Below are 19961 nucleotides of genomic sequence, written 5' to 3' on the forward strand. Positions count from 1 at the left end.
AATGTCAATTTATGAAACAGAGGAGCTGAAGACAGGGCAGGGCAACTTGAGGCCAGGTTCCCCATCTCCATCTCTCCCTCTACCCCAGGACCTCCTCCTCCCAGTATCTCCTATTCACAGCATCTCCCCCTCAGGCCCCGTGGCACTAGGTGCCTTCAGAGGGCCCTTAAGGGTCTCCACAAAGCCGCAGAGTTGAGAGCAGTGTGAGCATCTCTGCTCTCTTAGCAGTTGGAATTCCCTTCATTGAAACCAGGAGAGGCTAAAAGCAGAGATGGTCCTTATGATTGCCCCAAACATTTTAAAAAAAATCTCCTAGACACATTTTTCTCCCCAGGAGTGGACACAGATGACCACATGCCGGATGGTTTTCAGGTTACCTGAACATGATCTCATATTTCCCACGGTTCTTCAGTTGCAGGGGCTGCTTCACCTCCTCCAGGACTCTCACGGTCCCAAAATCGAGGCCTCCTTCTGCTCCTGCAGAGGCCAGGGCCGGGATGGGGAGGATAAGTGGGCGTGGGAACAAGAAGCAGGGGGACTTCCTATTGCATGTCACGTGGAAAAGCCATGGTGATAATTTCAGAGAATTTGCTTTCTGAAAACATCATGGCTAGAAAAGCTTTTGTAATTGCATCTTCGCAAACAACAGACACTGCTCTTGCACCCAATTCAATGGGGCAGTTCCCTCTGGCTTCTATCTTAGGTTCACTGTCCTTTTATGTCTCCCAGTAGCTAAAACTCCCAGTATTCAAACAATCTTTTTGCACTAAGCGTATGGTGTACAGAGTTGGGATATCCTATATAATAAAAGCCTAATATGCAAATTGTCCCCTCAACCAGGAGTTCCACTGGGAGTTCCACTGGGGGGCGGGGCTGGCCGGCCAACAGCCCTCAGCCCCTCCCCATGGCCGACCCTGCCCTGCCGCCTGTGGTGGCGGCAGTGGTGGCAGCAGGCAGTCGGGGGGAAGGAGGGCAGCCAGCAGCGGGCAGCCACTAGGGACCCTACCCGTACACAAATTTCGTGCACTGCGCCTCTAGTTATATATAAATTTGTATTGCTTTACTTAGCATTACATCATAACAATTTCCACACATAATTAACAACAACTCATCAATGTGATCTTTTGTTGTTATTATTAATCCTCACCCCAGGATATTTTTCCATTGATTTTTAGAGAGAATGGGAAGAAGGAGGAGAGAGAGAGAGAGAAACATTGGTGTGAGAGAGATTCATTGAATGGTTGCCTCCCACACGTGCCCTGACCAACTGGGGCCGGGGAACAGAGCCTGCAACCAAGGTACATGCCCTTGAACATAAATTGAACCTGTGACCCTTCAATCTGTGGGCTGACACTCTATCCACTGAGCCAAACTGGCCAGCGCATCCTCAATGTGATCTTTTTTTTTTTTTTTTTTTAATATATTTTATTGATTTTCTTTACAGAAAGGAAGGGAGAGGGATAGAGAGTTAGAAACATCGATGAGAGAGAAACATCAATCAGCTGCCTCCTGCACACTCCCTACTGGGGAAGTGCCCGCAACTGAGGTACATGCCCTTGACCAGAATCGAACCTGGGACCCTTGAGTCCGCAGGCTGACGCTCTATTCACTGAGCCAAACTGGTTAGGGCCTCAATGTGATCTTAATGGGTGTACGACATATCGTGATATGGCTGTTCCATAATTTACAGTATTATTCCTACAATAACAGTATTCCATTACTGATAGAAATTTAGGTTATTTCCACTCTTCCATTGTTATAAATAATGCTGTGGTAACTATCTTTGTACATGAGACTGATGACATCTAGGCAAACATGTAGTTCTAACATTCTATGAATCTTGTTGAGATCTATCAGAGAAAGGAGGGAGGTGGAAAAGGGCATGGTCAAAGGCTCTATCTAAGCTGGGTGATGGGGCCATGTGGTGGGCAGAATCATGCCACTCCTGCCCCAAGAGAACCTGGGAATGTGCTAGTTTACATTGCAACGGGGAATTAAGGTATCAGATGGGATTCAGATTGCTGATCATCGGCCTTTAACATAAGGAGATGATCCTGGATTCTCTGAAGGACCCAATACAATCATAAGAATCCTTAAAAGTGAAAGAGGGAGACAAACATGGGAGAACCAGAGACACGGCAACTTGAGAAAGGCTTGACCCAACATTCTTGGCTGGCTTTGAAGATGGAGGAAGGGGACCATGAGACAAGAAATGGGGGTGGCTTCTAGAAGCTGGAAAAGGCCAGGAGATGGAGTCTTGTCCAGAGTTTCCAGAAAGGAATGCAGCCCTGCCAACACCTTAATTTTAGTCCAGTGACATTCATTTTGGATTCTGTGATCCATAGGGCTGAAAGATAAGACATTTCTATTGTCTGAAGCCACCAAGTTTGTGGGAATTTGTTACAGCAGTGACAGAAAACTAATACAGGCAGGAAGATGGTACTCACTCTCAGATGACTGCTCAGAAAAGAGCTCTGCAAATGTTGTATCTACATGACCCCTCCCCCTGCCGGCGTTTCCAGTTGGACAAACTGAGATTCTTGTAATGTTGCTAACATCACTCTGGGGCGCGCGTTACTATTTACTGACATCCTACCCCTCCTCCAATAACCGCCTATACTGCACCAAAAGATTCCCATCTCAGGGTACGTCACCCTCCACCCAGTATAGTCCTTGTCACCCTGCACTACACTGCACCAGAAGATGTGACTGCTAAACACCTTTGGGGAAGGTGATGTCCAAGGCCATGTCGTAGGACTCTGCAATGATCATGATGTTTTCAATCTGAACAACTCCAACAAGATTGTCTGGGTCCAAAACCTGTTGGGATGAGAGAGAGAGTCTTCAGTAAAAGCAAGACCCACGAGGTACTTAGAGCCTGAACTACGTAACACGCAGTGGGAATCATGAAAGGAATGTGATAGGAATATTTTATTTATTTATTTTTTAAAAAATATATTTTATTGATTTTTTTTACAGAGAGGAAGGGAGAGGGATAGAGAGTTAGAAACATTGATGAGAGAGAAACATCAATCAGCTGCCTCCTACACACCTCCCACTGGGGATGGGCCCGCAACCAAGGTATATGCCCTTGACTGGAATTGAACCTGAGACCCTTCAGTCCACAGGCCAATGCTCTATCCACTGAGTCAAACTGGTTAGGGCAGGAATATTTATTTTTAAAAAATTCTATCCTATGGGTATGTCCTATAGAATAGAATTTTGTTTTTATTTTTTTGTTAATCCTCACCTGAGGGTATTTCCCCATTGATCTTTAGAGAGAGTAGAAGGGAAGGGGAGAGACACAGAGAGAGAAACAGCGATGTGAGAGAGACACATCAATTAGCTGCTTCCTGCACAAGCCCTGACCAGGGCCAGGGATTGAACCTACAACTGAGGTACGTGCCCTTGACTGGAATCGAACCTGACGCTCTATCCACTGAGCAAAACCAGCTAGGGTTAGGGTTATTTTTGAAATATATTTGAATTTGGCCTTCACTGAACATTTGGTAGGATAAGTGTTCTTCATAGCACCCTTTGGGGGAATTCTGGTGTAGACCATCAATATAAGAATGGAAAAATGAGACCGCATTTTCTATCTTGTCCAATAACTGGGTTTAAATTATTTGCATGATTGTTGCAATATTGTTGAAGTCTGGTCTGTGAGTATAAATTGCAGAAAAGTGTTCTTTAGAACTCTGAAATAAAATAAACCTGAAGAGCACTCTTCCAATAATGGAAATGGAACACTTGTATATTCTTCATCATCCTTGCTCTACCTATTTGGTAAATCTGAATTGTTCTGTTCTTTGCTTCTGGCTTAATACGTAGAAAAAGTCCTAGATTTTTCATAAAAAGTATTTAATGTTTTTCTTCTGCAAGTTTCAAATGCCTTATTTACATGAACATTACTACTATTAAACTCAGAAATGTAAAAGACAAAAACAAGAAAACAAAAGCAAGGCCCCCAGCCTCCAGTTGCTCACTGTCCCCCTCTGTTGTCACCCCTGGGGGTAATTCCTCCCTTACTGTCCCAAGAAACATCTGAACTGGTGTCAGCTGGACCCAACCATTGACTCCTGAGACTAGTGAGGGGGTGGGAATGGTCCGTTTGTCAACGTGAAGGGCACTGGGCTGTGGGTACAGCTCTCCTGCGTCTGCCTAGAGATCGCCCGCTTCTCTGCCGAAGCCGCAAGTTGACAAATTGTCATCACTCCCCATCACTGGTGCTTTGGGTGCCAAGAGGGAAGTTTGTGAATATCACCAAATTCGAGTTTTAACTCAGAGTTTCCATCTTTTCTTTCGCCAAGCACTCATTCACTCTGCACGGACTGAGTGCTCTGTTCTTAGCCCTGGGAAACCCACCATGAAGGAGGCTGCCTTCAGGGAGCTCACAGTGTATGCAGAGCAGAAACTGTGGGTTGGGCTGTCAAATGTAACAGGGAGACCCGGCTTAGTGTATGTTGGCAGTGTGTATGTGTTGGCAGTGTGTTGTGGACGGTGTGTGTGGAAGGTTGTGTGTATTTGTGTTGGCAGTGTGTGTGTATGTGTTGGTCGTGTGTGAGTCAGAGATCCCAGTGCGTACACATTTTGACGACCAAGTCTGAAGATGGGTGAAGCCTCACCTCCAACCGAAACGCCTTCTTGATGTTGACGGGTTTGGAGGGTTGGAAGTGCACTTGCAGGCTATAGTCAGCCTTGGGGGGGATGGTGCCCTGCAGCATGGACACGGAGAAGTCCTCGCCCAGGTGCTCCAGGCTGGTGATCCGCCAGGCCACGGGCAGGGCCGTGACGTTGTGGAAAAGAACTACTTTGGATTCTTTTCTGCAGAGACCAGAAGACATTTTGTCAGTTTCAAGTGACTTTGATTTATTGTGGCAGGTCAGAGGAAGTACTTCTGGTTATTTCAATTATAGCTCAGTTCACTAATCAGTATTTATCAAGGAACGGGGCCTGACAGTATCCATCAAAGAATGCAGCATCCATATCATAATATCATCTCATCCATTCTGACCCAGCAGCTCCAGAAAGAAACATTCTCTATTTAGAATCATAGATTCCAATGAACAAATATGTACGTTCTGGTTTTGAGCTAATGTTCTCTGTTTGTGCTATAATCTCTAGGCTAAATATTCTTAAACTTTTAGGGTAATGGGCTGCTTTGAGAATTGGGAAAAAGCTAGTCTTTCTTCTGAGAAAAATGCAAATGTGCTCACACTTTGGCGGTTGATCTTGTGGGAGTGGGGGGTGTCTTGATGCGGCTGAAGTCCAGCAAATAGGGCTACTAACCATCCTGATTTGCACAGGACCAGAAGTTTCCCATCATGTGGGACTCTAAGTGCTAAAGCCAGGAAAGCCCTGAGCAAATCCAGATGAGTTGGCCACCCTAGAACTAAGTACTCCTACAATTCCATCCCAGTCCTGGTGGCATCGAGAACGCTGACCTGTGCAGCAGAAGCCGGTCAAAATGCAATTGCCTGGGTTCCACATCCAGTTCTGGGCGGACCCCCTCGCAGCTTAATTTGAAGATGGCTGGTTCCGGGTTCTCCTTGATGCAGCAGACTATGCTGTCTTCAAAGATACCAACTGCAGTGGGGTAGGCCCACACGGTCAGTATCTAGTGGAAGAGGTGAAACAAAGGGCATTTACACTGAGGATACCAAGGCCTCAAATTTCCCAAGAAAGTCTTACCCTGGTGGACTGGTCTCCATGGGGCTATACCTGCTTCTCATTGGGTTTGAGAATCATGTTCAGGGGTTCCAGGAAGTAGGTATTTGCTTTGACATCATTCTGGAAACAGAAGAACACCTCCGTGACCATTGGGGAATTGTTCAGGATTGTCAGTGTCTCCATGTTGCCTGGGAACAAAGATGACCTATACCTGGAAATGAACAAAAATGAGGGATAAATTAGGAATGTGGATGTGAGGATTGCCTGAGATCTCAGGTGGAAAAGGCAGTTGTGGGGGTCAAGACAATTCCAAAGGACAGAGTGGTTACACTGAGGCAGCCTGATCCTTGCCCCCAAATCTTGGTCTCCTCATCTCTCAGATGGGATGATTCCAATACTTTCAGGATTTCTGGGAGTGTTAAATGAATGAGTGCGGCCAATGCTCTTAGCACAGCTGCAGATCCCAAATGCTCAAAAAATGGTTGTTATTGTTGTAAAGAATTCTAAGAAATATACAGCTCTCTCCTTTCCAGGGCTTATCTTCCCAGAAGAGCTGATCATCTGAGTAATTCATTTCACATCTGTCTTAGAGATGACCTCATTCACCGCCTTCGGCACCCACACAGGATGTTACTGTTTCATCATGGACTCATTTGGCGATGTTTGCTGTTATAGGGCTGTTTGTTTCCTGGGACGTTAGGATGAGAGCCACAGTGTCAAGCGGCCTGAGCACTGGAAGCTGCTCAATTATTGGCACTCAGAAAAGGAACCGCACAAGAAATGCCAGCACAGACACACATCGTCAGAGAGAATAGGATAGGTCAGGAAGGCAAGGTACCATAGTACCCACTGGTGCCCAGAAACAGCCCGCAAAGCTTTGTGGACAGGCTATGATGGAGGAAGGAGGAAGAGTGCATGGCAGGGAGCAAATCAGAGTCAGAGAGTCACAGCACTCTCTGTGGGACTGCCGGAGGGGTGGTGGCCTTCACAGCCACCCTCCAGGGCTGTGCTGTAAGTTTCACATGCACAATCCAGGGCAGTTTTCGTTGACTGTGAGGTGGGTGCTACTGTTTTCCCACTTTGCAAACGAGCACGCTGAGGCTCAGTAAGGTTTAAAAGAATAAATGAATTATACCTGGTTGCACTGGTCCTTGTTTCTGGGCCACTGTAATTGTCCTCCTCCTGGACCAGTGCTGTTTGGCCCCAAATCCTGTGTTCCAGTTCCAGTGCTGTCCCGAATGGCCATGTTTTCCTTGATTCCCACCACCAGGCTTCTCTGTACCTCATGCCCATCAACCTGACCCACCTTCCTCTCTCCCAAGCCCTTCTCCTGGGCCTTGAAGATCCTCTCTATCATCAGCAAACCTTCTGCACCTTCACTTTCTAGTCCAGCACCTCAGGAAACAAACTGGAGGTATTAAGGGAATGGGGAACTAAGATGGCTCTTCAGCTCCACCAGTAAACATAGAAATAAACCCTCTATACTTATCACAATGCATGCTAGACTGAATGATGACATGTTGAGACCTTGGTTTCAGTTTGGGTCTTACCTCCCTGCCTAGAGAATAAGAAATTTGTGTCTAACTTAAAAAACTAATATCACCAAAAATGTATAATCATCAACCTCACCAGGGCCTCCAATTTTGCTGGGAATCTTAATCTATTTCTCTAATAAGCTCTCTCTCTCTCACTTTCCACAGAAACTTTTTCACACCTTTTCCATTTTCTCAGCATTTTTAACTTCCCTCCGCTTCCCTCACTGGAGAAGTCCTCCCATCATTTCCCATGGAGAGAACAGACAGTTGCATGGGCACCTTCTCATTGTTCCAACCAAATCTGTAAGCCTACCTGCACCTGAAGCTATCTCACCTTTGTCCCTCCTTGTAATAGATGAAGGTGTCTCTTCCTGGCAAAGCCAATACCTACACATCCCATTGTGTTGTCTCGGGGAGCTGATGGCCCGTACTTTCTCCTGCAACCCCAACCTCTCCCTCCCTACTTCCCCTTGGCATCCAAACATTGTAAGAACAACCGTGTATGAACTGCCTTCCCTGGACTCCATGTCTCCCTCCCATTCTCAATTCCCTTCGCAGCCGAGCTGTCCCCAAGAGCTATCTTCACACCTTGCCTCCGTTTCCTCACCTTCTACTGACTCCTCAAATCACTGCACTTGGGCTACATCTTCAGAAGTTCCCCCCCAAAGGGCTCTTGCTAAGGCCTCTGGGGACCTCCATGTTGTTGAATCCTGTGGACACTGGTGTCCTCATCTCTTTACTTTCTCTGCAACATTCAACTGTGGTCAATAATACCCTCCTCTTGTGGCTCCATGACCCCACTCTTTTCTGGTTTCTGACAATAGCTCTGGCCCTCTTTCTCATCTCCTGTGCTGGCTTCAACTCTGGAGTGTGGTGGAATTCTTCAGGGCTCCATCTAAGGCCCTTCTCTCCTTACTGTAGCCTCTCTTCACAAGCAATCTCATCCACACCCGTAGCTTTTGTTGTCTTGAGGACAGGCAACAAAACTCTGAGAACCAAAACGGTATAGCCTATTCCCTGCTTTATGTGGCTACAAGGTATAGCTTCCAAGCATCCCAAACTTAACCCATCCTAAAGTGAACTCTTGATCCTATCCCTCCCCCCTCACCAAAACCTGGTCCTCTTCCAGGTTCTCCCATCTTGGAAAATGGCACCCCCATTCATCTTAGCAGAAACTTGGGGAACAAGAACTCAGTTCTCCCAATTTGTGGTTCAGGGACTGAGGCAGCATTAATAAAAGCTATGTCTACAGAGAAACTCTGCTTGTGACACTCGTGAGCCCAACCCAGGGGTCTAAAATCTGCCTCAAGATAATGGCATACTTACTTATCTCTTGATTTTCCACAAAGCAGTGGCCCAAAGTAAAACGTGTCCGTGCTGATAATGTACTTCTTAAAGATGATCTCATCTGCTTTCATGTCCATCTTCCGCTGAGGGAATACCACTCTGGACACAGGGGAGGAAGAGAAGAGGAGAGGCTGCCTGAGAGGAAGTTCAATGCCACCCCCTGATGTTTACAGGAACCCAACACTCCCTGGTCAGCAGAGGGTCCAGGTGTCTGGAGACAGATGATTCTTAATTTTGAAGACTTTTGTTGAGCCATTATTCCTTCTCCTTCCCTTCCCCTGGCCTGAGTGAAAACAGTGCAGTTTGAACTTGAGAAAAAAGATTCCCACTACTGTCTTTCATAATGAGGGGCTGATGACAGAACTGAGTGGGATGACCCTGTTCTGGTGTGCCAGCTAGAAAAATTCCCAAGAATCCCATGCAACACTAGTTCTTGCAGATATTAACTAGTTCCTGAGTTCCTCGTCCAAGGTGGCTCCTTAATCAAAATTGCAAAAGGCCCTCTTGGTGGACAAGCTATAAAAGGCCCCTTCCCTGGAGGCGGGGAGGTGTGCTTGCCCCACTAGCCTGCTCGGCAAGGTGCCTTTTTGGGGTTCATAGGGGGCTCATAAAAAAGCGCACCCATGGAGATTCACACCTATTTCAGCATAAAATGTCTTACACTAAATATAAAATCTGTTTGTTTGCTTATTGATTGAATAAGCAAAGTAACTGGTCAAATATTAGCTTCATCTCAGTCTCGTGGCATCACGTCATTCCTGTGGCTGCACCTAGGGATTGGGCCTGCCCTCTGCCACCCGGGAGCAGGCCTAAGCCAGCAGGTTGTTATCTCCCGAGGGGTCCCAGACTGCGAGAGGGCACAGGGTGGGCTGAGGGGCCCCCTCCCGCCCCCCCCCCCCAGCGCACAAATTTTTGTGCACTGGGCCTCTAGTGTATATATATAAAAGGATAAGCGACTGGCAGACCAGCCGACTGGTTGACTAGCTGGTAGGTATGATGTGCCCTGACCACCAGGGGGCAGACACTCAACACAGGAGCTGCTGAGTGACAGCAACTTTGCAGAGTGCCCTCTCACACTCTGGGACCCCTAGGGGGATGTCAGACTGCCGGTTTCGGCCAATCCCCACAGGCCAGGCCAAGGGACCCTATCTGCCAGAGGGATCCTGCTCACTCTGCAGATGCCCTTCAAGCCCTGGCACTGCCCCAGGTGCAGCCGGATGGGGAGGGACCGCAGGTGGTTGGCTTCAGGGCATGTCCAGCCCGTCTCGCCCAATCCCGCCCCTCTAGCCACCTTCTAATTAATTTCCTTTCAATGTGCATGAATTCGTGCACCCGGCCTCTAATATATATATATGAGCCTCCTTGTTCAAAGTAGCATGGAGGAGAACTAAAATGTGTCTGTCTTTCTTTGAAAATAAAAGACACTTACTTTGGGTCTTGGCAAATGTATGGATAAGCGCAAACACCACGGCAATAAAGCTGGTACTGGCGGCAAGTTCCAAGGATCTCAAAGTTGAACGTCTGGTCATAGTTCCCGAGATCAGTAGCAGAGAACTGTATTCTCAACGACACCTCGCCATTGGCCGGCACAATCCACCGGAAATGATTCAACCTGCAAATGACCACACGGGCCTTTCAAGTGAGAATGCTCCCTTTGCTGCTCGGGAGGAGTCCTGTCCTGCTGGGGTTCTGCAGGGCGGTCTGCAGGGCCCCACAGGCAGAGCTGCCCTGTTCCCATCCGGTGCCCTGACAGCCGCCCCCTCCATGTGGGGCTTGGGCATTGCCGCCCCCCGGCCCGGCTGCGGTTACTTGGGGGCCCACCTGATGAATTTGTCCTGGGAGTGCTGCCCAGACAAGTTGTTCTGGTCCATGTCTGACAGGGGGGAAACGGTGCCAGAAATGGCCCCAGAAAGGCCCTTCCTGTTGAAGGCGATGCGGCGTTTGTCCTTCAGAGTATCCCGAACCTGCTCTGCTGTTTTTTCTTTCGGTTTCTGCTTGTTCCCTTTAGACGAAGTGTTCGGCTCCTCCTGGGGTTAAATCAGAAACGAGCACAAGGTCTCACATGCTCATCTTACGTACGAACAGGAGACACAGATGCCTACAGCTGCCTGCAGGCGGGGGTGATGTGCCGCAGGCTGGGGATGCTGGTGGCTGCCTGGAGCGGGCAGGGCCCGGCCTCCCACACCGGGGCAGAAGAGAAGTAGAGGAGAGAAGTCCAGAATGTGGCCATTCCCTGAGGCCAAGACCTCAAGAAAGCTTGGCTCTGGCAGGGACTGGGTTCCTATATTGCATTTTGTGGTGTTTCTTTAGTATCTTTTTTTGTTTGTTAATCCTCACCTGAGGATATTTTCCCCCCATTGTTTTCCTGATAGAGAGTGGGAGGGAGGGAGACACGGGGATTGGCTGCCTCCAACATGTGCCCCAATCAGGGGATGGGGAGTGAACCTGCAGCAGGGGCACCTGCCCTTGACCAAGAATCAAACCTTCAGTGAGCAGGCCGATGCTCCAACCACTGAGCGAAACTGGCCAAGGCTCTTTAGTATCTTTTGATGGAGACCGCGTGCCCCCTCCCAATCACACTGATTGTTTGGAGATACTAGTTCTGTGTTCTTATAGGATATTCCATAGTTTGAAAATTTTCTGACTGTTCTCAGAGTGACATCTAACTTATTCCTTTATTCCCTGTATTTCCTATACACTGAAAATTAGGCTTCAAAGCTTGATTAGATTTATAGAGGATGCTGTGTACATCACACTCTGCCAGAGTGGGGGACAGATAATGCCAGGTTGGCCCACAGTGACAGATGCAAAGGTGTGTTCGTGTGGCTGGAGGGGCACCTGCCAGATGTGGACACGAAAGACTTTTCCCTCCAAAGCGGACCAGTCACCTGTGGGATGACGCTCTAGCTCCAGTGCGTGTCTCGTTCCCCAACAAACTGCTGCTTTTTGTACCCACTGGAGTGCCTTAATCACCCCCCGTCTGCTGCGGATAACAGAATAATACTTTTCTCATTCTATTCTTTCTATAATGTCAGCTGTCATTCTTCTAGAATGAAGAGCTTTCCTTTGTCAATTGGAGATAGACTAGAGTTCCTCCTAAAATGGTTAAGCTAAAGAATGCTCAACTCTTTCCTGGTAATGGCCAATTTTCAGAAAAGAGTCATAGTCACCTCTGAGGTGGCAAGTTTTCTTTACTTTTTTTCATCTGGGCTCTGCTCTAGTAAGCCCTGCCCACGGCTGCTGCTCAGCGAAGATGTTGACTTCCTGCTTGCTTATACATTGAAGACGGGCACATTCTCTGTCATCCACTGGAGCTGTAGGCAGGGCCTAAAGGTAATTCTATTTGCTGCTGATTTTATTTAGTCTTTGGTGATGTGCATGGTTTGTAGGAGGTCATGTGAAGAGATTCAAATTTTGGCCCAGCCTACTCTTCTGGGAATAAAAACGCCCTCCATAATTTTGAATGTACACATCCTCTGCACATCGCTGGTCAAATCTATTTTCCCTTTGTGATTTGCTTTAGTCATAGTGTATATATTTTCTTCTACTTTTACATTATTTCATTTTGTTGCTTATACTTTTAATCCAGCTGGAATTAATATTACTGCATTGTATCAGGCAAGGAGATAAAATAGCCAATTTTCCCATCACCGTTTCTTCAGTAACCTGTCTTTTCTCTAGTGGTGTGTGTTCCCTTAACCTGTGTCTGTCGATTCTTGTATTCTTAGGCACTGCGTACACTACTTAGCTTCATGCATACATGACACTATCTTTTTCAAAGACTAGTGTTGCTTCCTTTTCTCTTACAGATGAGCTTCTGAGTAATTTGACAAGTTCCCTAGACCCTGCCTGGGGAATGGACAGGTTGGAAGGTGAAAACCAGTCATTTTCATTTTCCTCTTGGGAAGTAGGAAAAGCCAGACCCAGGGAGAGGCTGGTGCGGGGTCCTCGGCAGGATCCCCGGCGGGTGGAGGGGAAGCACCTGAGCGGCGTGACACCCAGCACCATGCTCCGCTGCTGGCCTGGGGAGGGAGACGGCCAAGGTCAGGACGCTGCTCGCTCTTTACCTTCGCGGAGCTTGTGGTGGTGGTGGTCGTGGAAAGGTCTACTTCTGATTCCGCCTCTCTTTTCTCCTCCAGCAGGGCCAGCTCTTCGGAGAGTGGGATGAGAAACATAAAATGCTTCATGATTTCCGTTGGGGCCAACGGCAGCCGCTTCAGAGGGTAGGGGATTATGGAGAATAAGACTGGAGGCGGGATGGGCAGCCCAGAGGAGCCCAGGCCCAAGTAGTCCAGGATCTAAAGGAAAAACCCGTCGTTAATTTGGTGCGCGGACGGCGGGCTACCTCTCCCCCCCTCCCCCAGAGAACAGGGCGGCTCAGACCTCCCGCCTTCCCCTCAATGTTCTCAGCAGATGCTTTCTAGTGTTTTAATGTAGACAAAGTTTGTCCCTGGACAAAAGGCTGTGATAACCACTGCCAAAGGTGGCTTTCGTTTATGCAAAATCTTTTGTTTTTAGGAACATAAGAGCTATCTCATAGTATAATTTCTGTTACGTGGGAAGCTTGTGGGAAAAAGGTTTTTGAGTGGTTGAGCCTTTTGCTTCACCCCAAATCTGCCGGCCTCGCCAGCATGTAGCACCGAACCGTCAATATTAAAAATCGACCCTGCAGGTGGCTTTTCAGGAGGTTAGTTGGAATAACTGATCTGTGGAACTTCTTATGGATTGTCACCACATGGCCCTTTTAGCCATTAGTCTTACCTAGGGGGAGTATCAGAGATGAATGGATTTAAGGGGATATAGATGTTAATGTAGAAAGAAGTTCTTTCATGACCATTAGCACAGTACCTGCTACCTGATGGCTACATCTCCATCCCAGAGGAGGGTCTGTACCTGATCCCCTTTGGGAAGCTTGTCATTCTCCAGGGCCTGCTTCCAGGTGGAGCCGTCAAGGTCAGGTGTCTGGATATTGATGAATGGCACACCCAGATCCCTCTTCCCTTCGTGGTCCTCCTCCCTGTCCACCTCTCCTCCATCCGGCTGCTCCTCCAGCGCCCGGAGCCTCTCCAGCCGCTCCCGCTCGGCCCTCTCCCGCTCCAGGCGCTCCCTCTCCGCTCGCTCCTTCTCAGCGCGCTCCCTCTCCCGGTCCTTGCGGCCTTTGCGCCCACCTGAGGGGACCTGGCGCTGGTCTTCGGGCTCGTGGGTCAGGTCCTCAGCCCCCATGTGAGGCACTTGGATGCCTAGCTTCCGGTCCCAGTACATGAGGAGGTTCTGGATATCCTTCAGAGTCAGCTCATAGGTCTTAAACTTCTGGGCCAGAGGCTTGTCGGCTTCCTTCTGGAGGTCCCCATCGCTGTCCTCCTGATCCTGGACCAGGGAAAACCCAAGGGCGACGTTGTTATCTGCCACCTGGTTCTTTTTCCTCTTGCTCAGTTCGTCCTTCTCAGCCATTCCCTGGTCCTTCTCAGAAGCTTTTGGTTCTACCAAGTCCATCTTGCCTTCTAGTCTGGAAAAGGTAAGAGTCTAGAAGGCAAAACACAGAACAAAGGCTTAAAACAGTTCTTTCAGGGAGAGCAGATCACAGAATCACATGAAAAAAGAGCGAGAGGATGTTTTGTTTTGTAAGAAGTCCTCACGGGATTCCAGCCACTTAAGTACAGTGGGCTTGTGCCTAAGAATCATTGTGGGGACCTTTATCAAAATGTCCATTCTGTGGCCCCCCTTGGTACAGGTCCCGCTGGCGTTGGGCACAGTGACTCTGATGTGCATTGTGGTTGAGAGCTGGTGTTCTGCAGGATCAGCAGGAGAAGATGACCCGGAATGGCCCCTCTACACCTGCTTTCAGGTGCCTGTGAGAGGCACAGGGTGTTGTGGTCACTGGACTCTTGCTCACCCACTGGGACCAGCCTGCACCTTGCCTGGGAGTCTGGCTGTCACTTCACTCCCAGAACTCACAGCGCTGAATGAGCCCCCGTGCACCCCTCAGCCATGATGGCCACCTGGACGCTGCTTGGGCTGCTCGGCCCCTTCCCCATCACAGTGGACACAGATGTGACCCCCGAGCTTGACAGGTTGATCCACTGATGGTCCTTGTTCTGCAGGGACAAGCTGATATTGAACTCCCTGGACTGTTACCAAGGGCAAACTCCTGCGTGAGCACAGGGGCGTCGCTGACTTGGTAACTTACTGGAGGCAAATCTTTACTACCAGCCTCTTCAGCACCGTCCAGGGGGCTTGAAGAGACAGTGGAAAGGGCAAGGGCTGTGGTCGGACATAACTGGGTGAGATCCTGGAATTTTGACTTCCCCCTCTCTCAACCTCAAACGGGATTCCTGTCTTTGAACCTCGCAGGGTGGGGGCCAGGATGCCAAAAATGACAGGATTGCACGAAGCATAAGCTCAGAGCTTAGCACACAATCATTGCTCAACAGATGTTGGTCCCTTTCCTCCTACCTTCTGCTCTAACCTAAAACCCACCTAGTAGTATCGGGTCAGTTTTCTGGGGTGGGGGGGGGAGGGGGGAGAATGTGCTGGAATGAAGGGCTGGTTACAACGGCTGGCCTCTCTGCTTTCTCCTCGTGGGAAGGAGCAAGTGGGGGTTGCTACCTGCCGGCTGGGCTGAGATTTCTTCAGGGCTGGCTCCTCCTTTGGTGCTAGTTGCTTTGTCTTTCTCATCTTCTTTTTTTGCTCATCTTCTTCCTTTTGCCGCTCAAGCTCCTGTTGTAGCTTCTTTTCATGCAACTCCCTTGCCAATCTCTCCAGCTCCCTGTATGAAACCAGGCAGAGAAAGCTGAGTTCAGAGGCCACAGGATCAAGCCCCTCCCTGCCTGGGATTGCTGGGTGGGGGGACATGTGGCAGAGTCTTCTTGGGCATAAAAAGAAAAAAAAAACAATGAAAGCTCAGAAACTAGGAAGGGAGGAAGGAAAGGAGGAAGGAACAAGGGAGGGAAAGAAAAAAGGAAAGGATGGCTCACATCTATCTTTGAATGGTCTTTCAGCAAAACTGATGAACTGAAACTCAACTAAGAGTTCTCATCTAGGCCTGGCTGGTGCGGCTCAGTGGTCGATCTATGAACCAAGAGGTCACGGTTCGATTCCTGGTAAGGTAACATGCCCGGGTTGTGGGCTCGATCCCCAGTCGGGGGCATGCAGGAGGCAGTCAATCAATGATTCTCTCTCATCATTGATGTTTCTCTCTCTCTCTCCCTCTCCCTTCCTCTCTGAAATCAATAAAAATATATTTTTAAAAAAAGAGTTCTCACTTAATTTGTATTTCTATTCCAACTCCTTTCCAAGGAGAGCAACGCAATGGCTGAAAGTAGGCTTGATGTTTTAAAAGAAGTTCTCAGAGATTGCACAGTATCCCAGCTTCCTACACTGTCATTTTATCTTCAGAAAGCAAGAAATGGTATGTGTTTTTTTAAGAGGCTAATGTGGTTTCTTTCTTTCCTTTTTTAAAAACATATTTTATTGATTTTTTACAGAGAGGAAGGGAGAGGGATAGAGAGTTAGAAACATCAATCAGCTGCCTCCTGCACACCTCCTACTGGGAATGTGCCCGCAACTAAGGTACATGCCCTTGACCGGAATCGAACCTGGGACCTTTCAGTCCGTAGGCCGACGCTCTATCCACTGAGCCAAACCGGTTAGGGCAAGAAATGGTGTTTTTAATAGCAGTCCCTACCATGGCTAGCTTGGAACCACAGTGTTTACCTGAGAGCCACAGTCCTCTCCTCTCTCTTTCTTTCCCTTCCTGCTATGAATTCAGCTGTGCCTGCCCTGCTGCTAATGGCAGTGCGGGCACCAAGGCCAGGCACCAATGTGAACACGTGCGGAGGGAACAGCATCTCTGGCATGACAAAACCCATCTATTTTCATCTCCAGGAATCCCTGGTTGTTCCTTGTTGCTGTGGCTCTCCACCCACTGAAGCTGACTCATCATCACTGTGTGTGTGTGTGTGTGTGTGTCTGTGTGTGTGTGTGACACACAGGTCACTGCTGAGCTTTGATGACCAGATTTGCATTTGCTAAATCCACCTTGAGATGAATACCTGAAAGCAATGCCTGGAGGAGAAAAAGAGATTCTTTTGGAATTCAATAATGAGGCCTCCACACCACTGGAGGGCAGGCATTATACAGTGGACCAAGCAGGAGAAGAACTGAGGGTCTCCTGCAGGCTCCTTAGGGGTTAGTGGGAGGGGCCTGGAGGTGGAAGGAAAAGGCAGAAGGACGGAGGACTAGTAAAATCGCAGCCAAGTATCTTGGCTCTGCCCCCTTCAATGCTGGAATCCTAGGGAGTGGTAGGGAATGGGGCCCCTTCCCCCAGCACATGTGAAGGCAGCAAGGACATATATCCCATATGTCTGAGAGCCTGAAATAGCAGCCCTGCCTCTGCTGGGCCCTAGGGGGTGTGGAGGGGATCCGGTCATTCCCATGTGGTCCCAACGATGGGTCTAGAAAGGGCTGACAGTGCTGGCTGGGAGCACTCAGGCCGAGGATCAAGCTGGAGAAGCAGCCAGACCTCAGGGGATGGACAGCACCACCCAGGGCCAAGCTGATGGCCGGGGAAGGAGGAGAAATGGCTGAGTTCTGGGGAGCAACCACCATGCCCACATGAAGAGAGTGGTCCCCGGTCACCACACCTAGGGCACAGTGGTCAGGGGGAGCCAATGGAAGCCCTAGGATAGCACTGGGGCCAGAAGCCCTTCCCCTATTACATTGCATAGCCTTCACCCAGCCCCCTGAGAGAGAAGGAGGGAGAGGAGAACAGAGAGGCCCTGCAAGGCTGCAGCACCCACCACCCTGGAGGGGCAGGACGTTTTCCTGCTCCCAGTCGGTCATCCTCCCGGTCTCCTGTGGCCATTGCTGCCACCCTGGAGGATGACCCTGGTCCCCGGGATGGGCTCCTGTGGGCCCCATGGAAGTTGCTCCCAGGGGAACTGCTCCGCTTGGGCCAGCCCTTGACTCTCACCTCTTCTTCCTCTCCCGCAGGGCCTGCTGAACCTCTCGATTGAACGCGATTTTCTCCTCCTCTGTCAAGGCATCATATTCTTCCTCATCCATATTTTGGAGACGCTCCTTCTCTTTTTCAAGCGCCTCCCTCTGTTTCTGCTCTGTGTGGGGGAACAGAGATGGGAAGGGGAGGAAAGTCACACACAGCTTGTGGCAGTGAAAGGTGGCTGGGGTGACAGCAGCATTCCTACTCTGGTGGGGCTTCCTTCACTCACACGGTCCCAAAACCGGTCTCCGTCTGTGGCTGGCTGAAGAGTGGCCCCAAAGACACCCATGCCCTGATCCCCAGAGCCCACACATATGTCCCCTGACATGGCAGGAAGGATTTGGCAGATGTGATGAAGTTAAGGAACTTAAGTTGGAGAGGTTTTCTTGGATTATCTGAGTGGACCCAATATAATCACCAAGGGCCAGAGTCGGAGAAGGTGATGCGGTGATGAAGCAGAGGGAGAGTAGATGTGACAACAGAAACAAATGCCAGAGGGCTGTGAGGTAGGGATCGTGAGCCAAGGAAACAGCAGTCCTCTAGGAAGTGGAAAGGGAAGGTAAGGGAAGGGATTCTCTCCTGAAGCCTCCAAAGGAGTAGAGCCCTGCTGACACCTCGATTTTAGGACTTCTGACTTCCAGACCGTAAGATAATATATCTGTATTGTTTTAAGTCACCAGGTTTGTGGTAATTTGTTACAGCAGTAACAGGAAATATACCACCCACTGGCGTCACCCTTTCTGAGCACAGCCACTGAAGAGCTCAGGGCGACAGAACTCAGGATCATCTTCCACGCCTGCTGATTCGGGTCCAGAGTGTGGTTCACACTCAGCACAAAGGCACCCGGCTTCTCGTTCACACGTCACCGGCACGATACCCTCACCTTACATTCTCATTTTAGCTTTGAGTCCTTTTCCCAACATTTACCAAGGGACAGAAACAGATAAGAATAATAATTCCCCCTTCATAGGGTGTTGTGGGCTCAAATAAGCAATCATGTAAAGCCCAGTGCCTGGCATATTCATAAATGTTCAATAAGAATTAGATTTGGATATAATAATATTATTACATTTGCTGTCTCAGGGCTTTTTCAAAATGCAACTGTGAAAAACTTCAATCCACAGATAACTGAGAAAATGAAAAGAGTTATTTTCTTTTAAGTTGATCCTTGTGGGGAAATGAGTTTTCTGGAAAACTAGGGACCTGGAGGTCGAAATCCTGCTGGAAACCCTGCCTGGCCATTCTTCCTAATCATTTTCCCTGGAATGAGAATATAAGGAAGCAGTATGAGTTCTGTTTAAGAACTAAGAGAGCTCAGTGTTTGTGAATATTCCCTTCACTGGAAAAGCATTATGATTTGTGTGGATTGTTCTAGAAGAGAGAGGGAAGTCCAAGTGAGGAAGGGCAGTGATGTGGATGGAGCGGAGGCCAGAGCAGGAATCTACTTCCTAGGGGTAGTGTCACCTCCTCTCTTGGGGGCCACAGTTTGCTAGGTCTGCTTCTGACTAAATTGGGAACTTGTTCACTAATATTACTCGGTGTGCATGTATCTATTTTTCAATCAGTGAAAATTATTTCCAGGCGACTGGTGTAATGACAGAAAAAAAAAGGAAAGGTCTTACTAATTTGCCATGTGATCTGACATAATATCCATGAGCTTCATTTTCCTCATCTGTAAAATGGGAACAACACACCATTTAAAGACATCCAATGTGTACACAAGGTCTGCCGCACAGCCTGGTACATGTTAGGCTAAAATGTACACTTGGTTTCGTAGAGTTTAGCAGCACCTCTAGTTTTACAGGCAATGCACAGTTGGCGAAAACAAAAACCAACAAGCTAACCGGTCACCTGAGTCAGGATGGGACTTGGGATGTGTTCCCTTGGGGTCAGCTGTAGTTCCAGAGAAGATGAGTGTGAACAGTGAGATCCTGGACAAAAGAGGACTATGCCTGTTGTCAGAAGAGCCAAGTCCACCCTTTAGTCTAGAATTTCTCTACAGGTCCTTTCTGCCTCAGTTCCCACACATAAAAAGTGGAAGAAATAAGAACTCCCAGCCACCTTATGGGGCAGAGGTGGGGCACCTATGAGATGGCAAATGGAATAGTTTCATTTAAGCCCAATGGGCTATCCTGCCAGGGAAGCATTTAAAAGGGGCAGATGCTACATGCAAAGGAGAGACTTGTGAGCGCCTGTGAAGGACAGTCCGGAAGGGCATGGGCCTTGCCTTCTTGCTCCTTTTTGGCTTTCTCCTGGGCCTTCATGCCCGTGTAATCCTGGGGCATGTTGAGGACGTAGATGTGCTCCCTGTTGCCAATGGCCTTCAGCAGGCAGAGGAGAGCAATGGCCGCGTTCCGAGCAAAGAGTGTGTCGAGGCTGTCAAACACCACTCCCAGGCTGCAGTCACTCAG

General features: G+C 48.8%; 1 protein-coding gene across 4 annotated transcripts in view; it reads right to left on the bottom strand.

Moving 5' to 3' along the window:
• The window catches only part of HYDIN (HYDIN axonemal central pair apparatus protein), a 298798-nt gene that overhangs the window by 54956 nt on the left and 223881 nt on the right, over positions 1-19961 (bottom strand). For 3 of the 4 annotated variants that reach the window (XM_070397848.1, XM_070397847.1, XM_070397846.1), the window contains 13 exons: positions 19778-19961; positions 17524-17665; positions 15159-15318; positions 13446-14075; positions 12620-12850; positions 10374-10579; positions 9982-10164; positions 8532-8651; positions 5722-5881; positions 5445-5617; positions 4626-4824; positions 2721-2820; positions 378-477 (listed from right to left, as the gene is read on the bottom strand). In XM_070397848.1, coding sequence (XP_070253949.1) covers positions 378-477; positions 2721-2820; positions 4626-4824; positions 5445-5617; positions 5722-5881; positions 8532-8651; positions 9982-10164; positions 10374-10579; positions 12620-12850; positions 13446-14075; positions 15159-15318; positions 17524-17665; positions 19778-19961 — 2588 coding nt within the window. The remainder of the gene's footprint in view (positions 1-377; positions 478-2720; positions 2821-4625; positions 4825-5444; positions 5618-5721; positions 5882-8531; positions 8652-9981; positions 10165-10373; positions 10580-12619; positions 12851-13445; positions 14076-15158; positions 15319-17523; positions 17666-19777) is intronic. The other variant, XM_070397849.1, reaches the window with a different exon arrangement.

Source organism: Myotis yumanensis, unplaced genomic scaffold (genome assembly GCF_028538775.1).
Source record: "Myotis yumanensis isolate MYYU_CA2020_CCGP unplaced genomic scaffold, mMyoYum1.0.hap1 SCAF_18, whole genome shotgun sequence".
NCBI lineage: Eukaryota > Metazoa > Chordata > Mammalia > Chiroptera > Vespertilionidae > Myotis > Myotis yumanensis.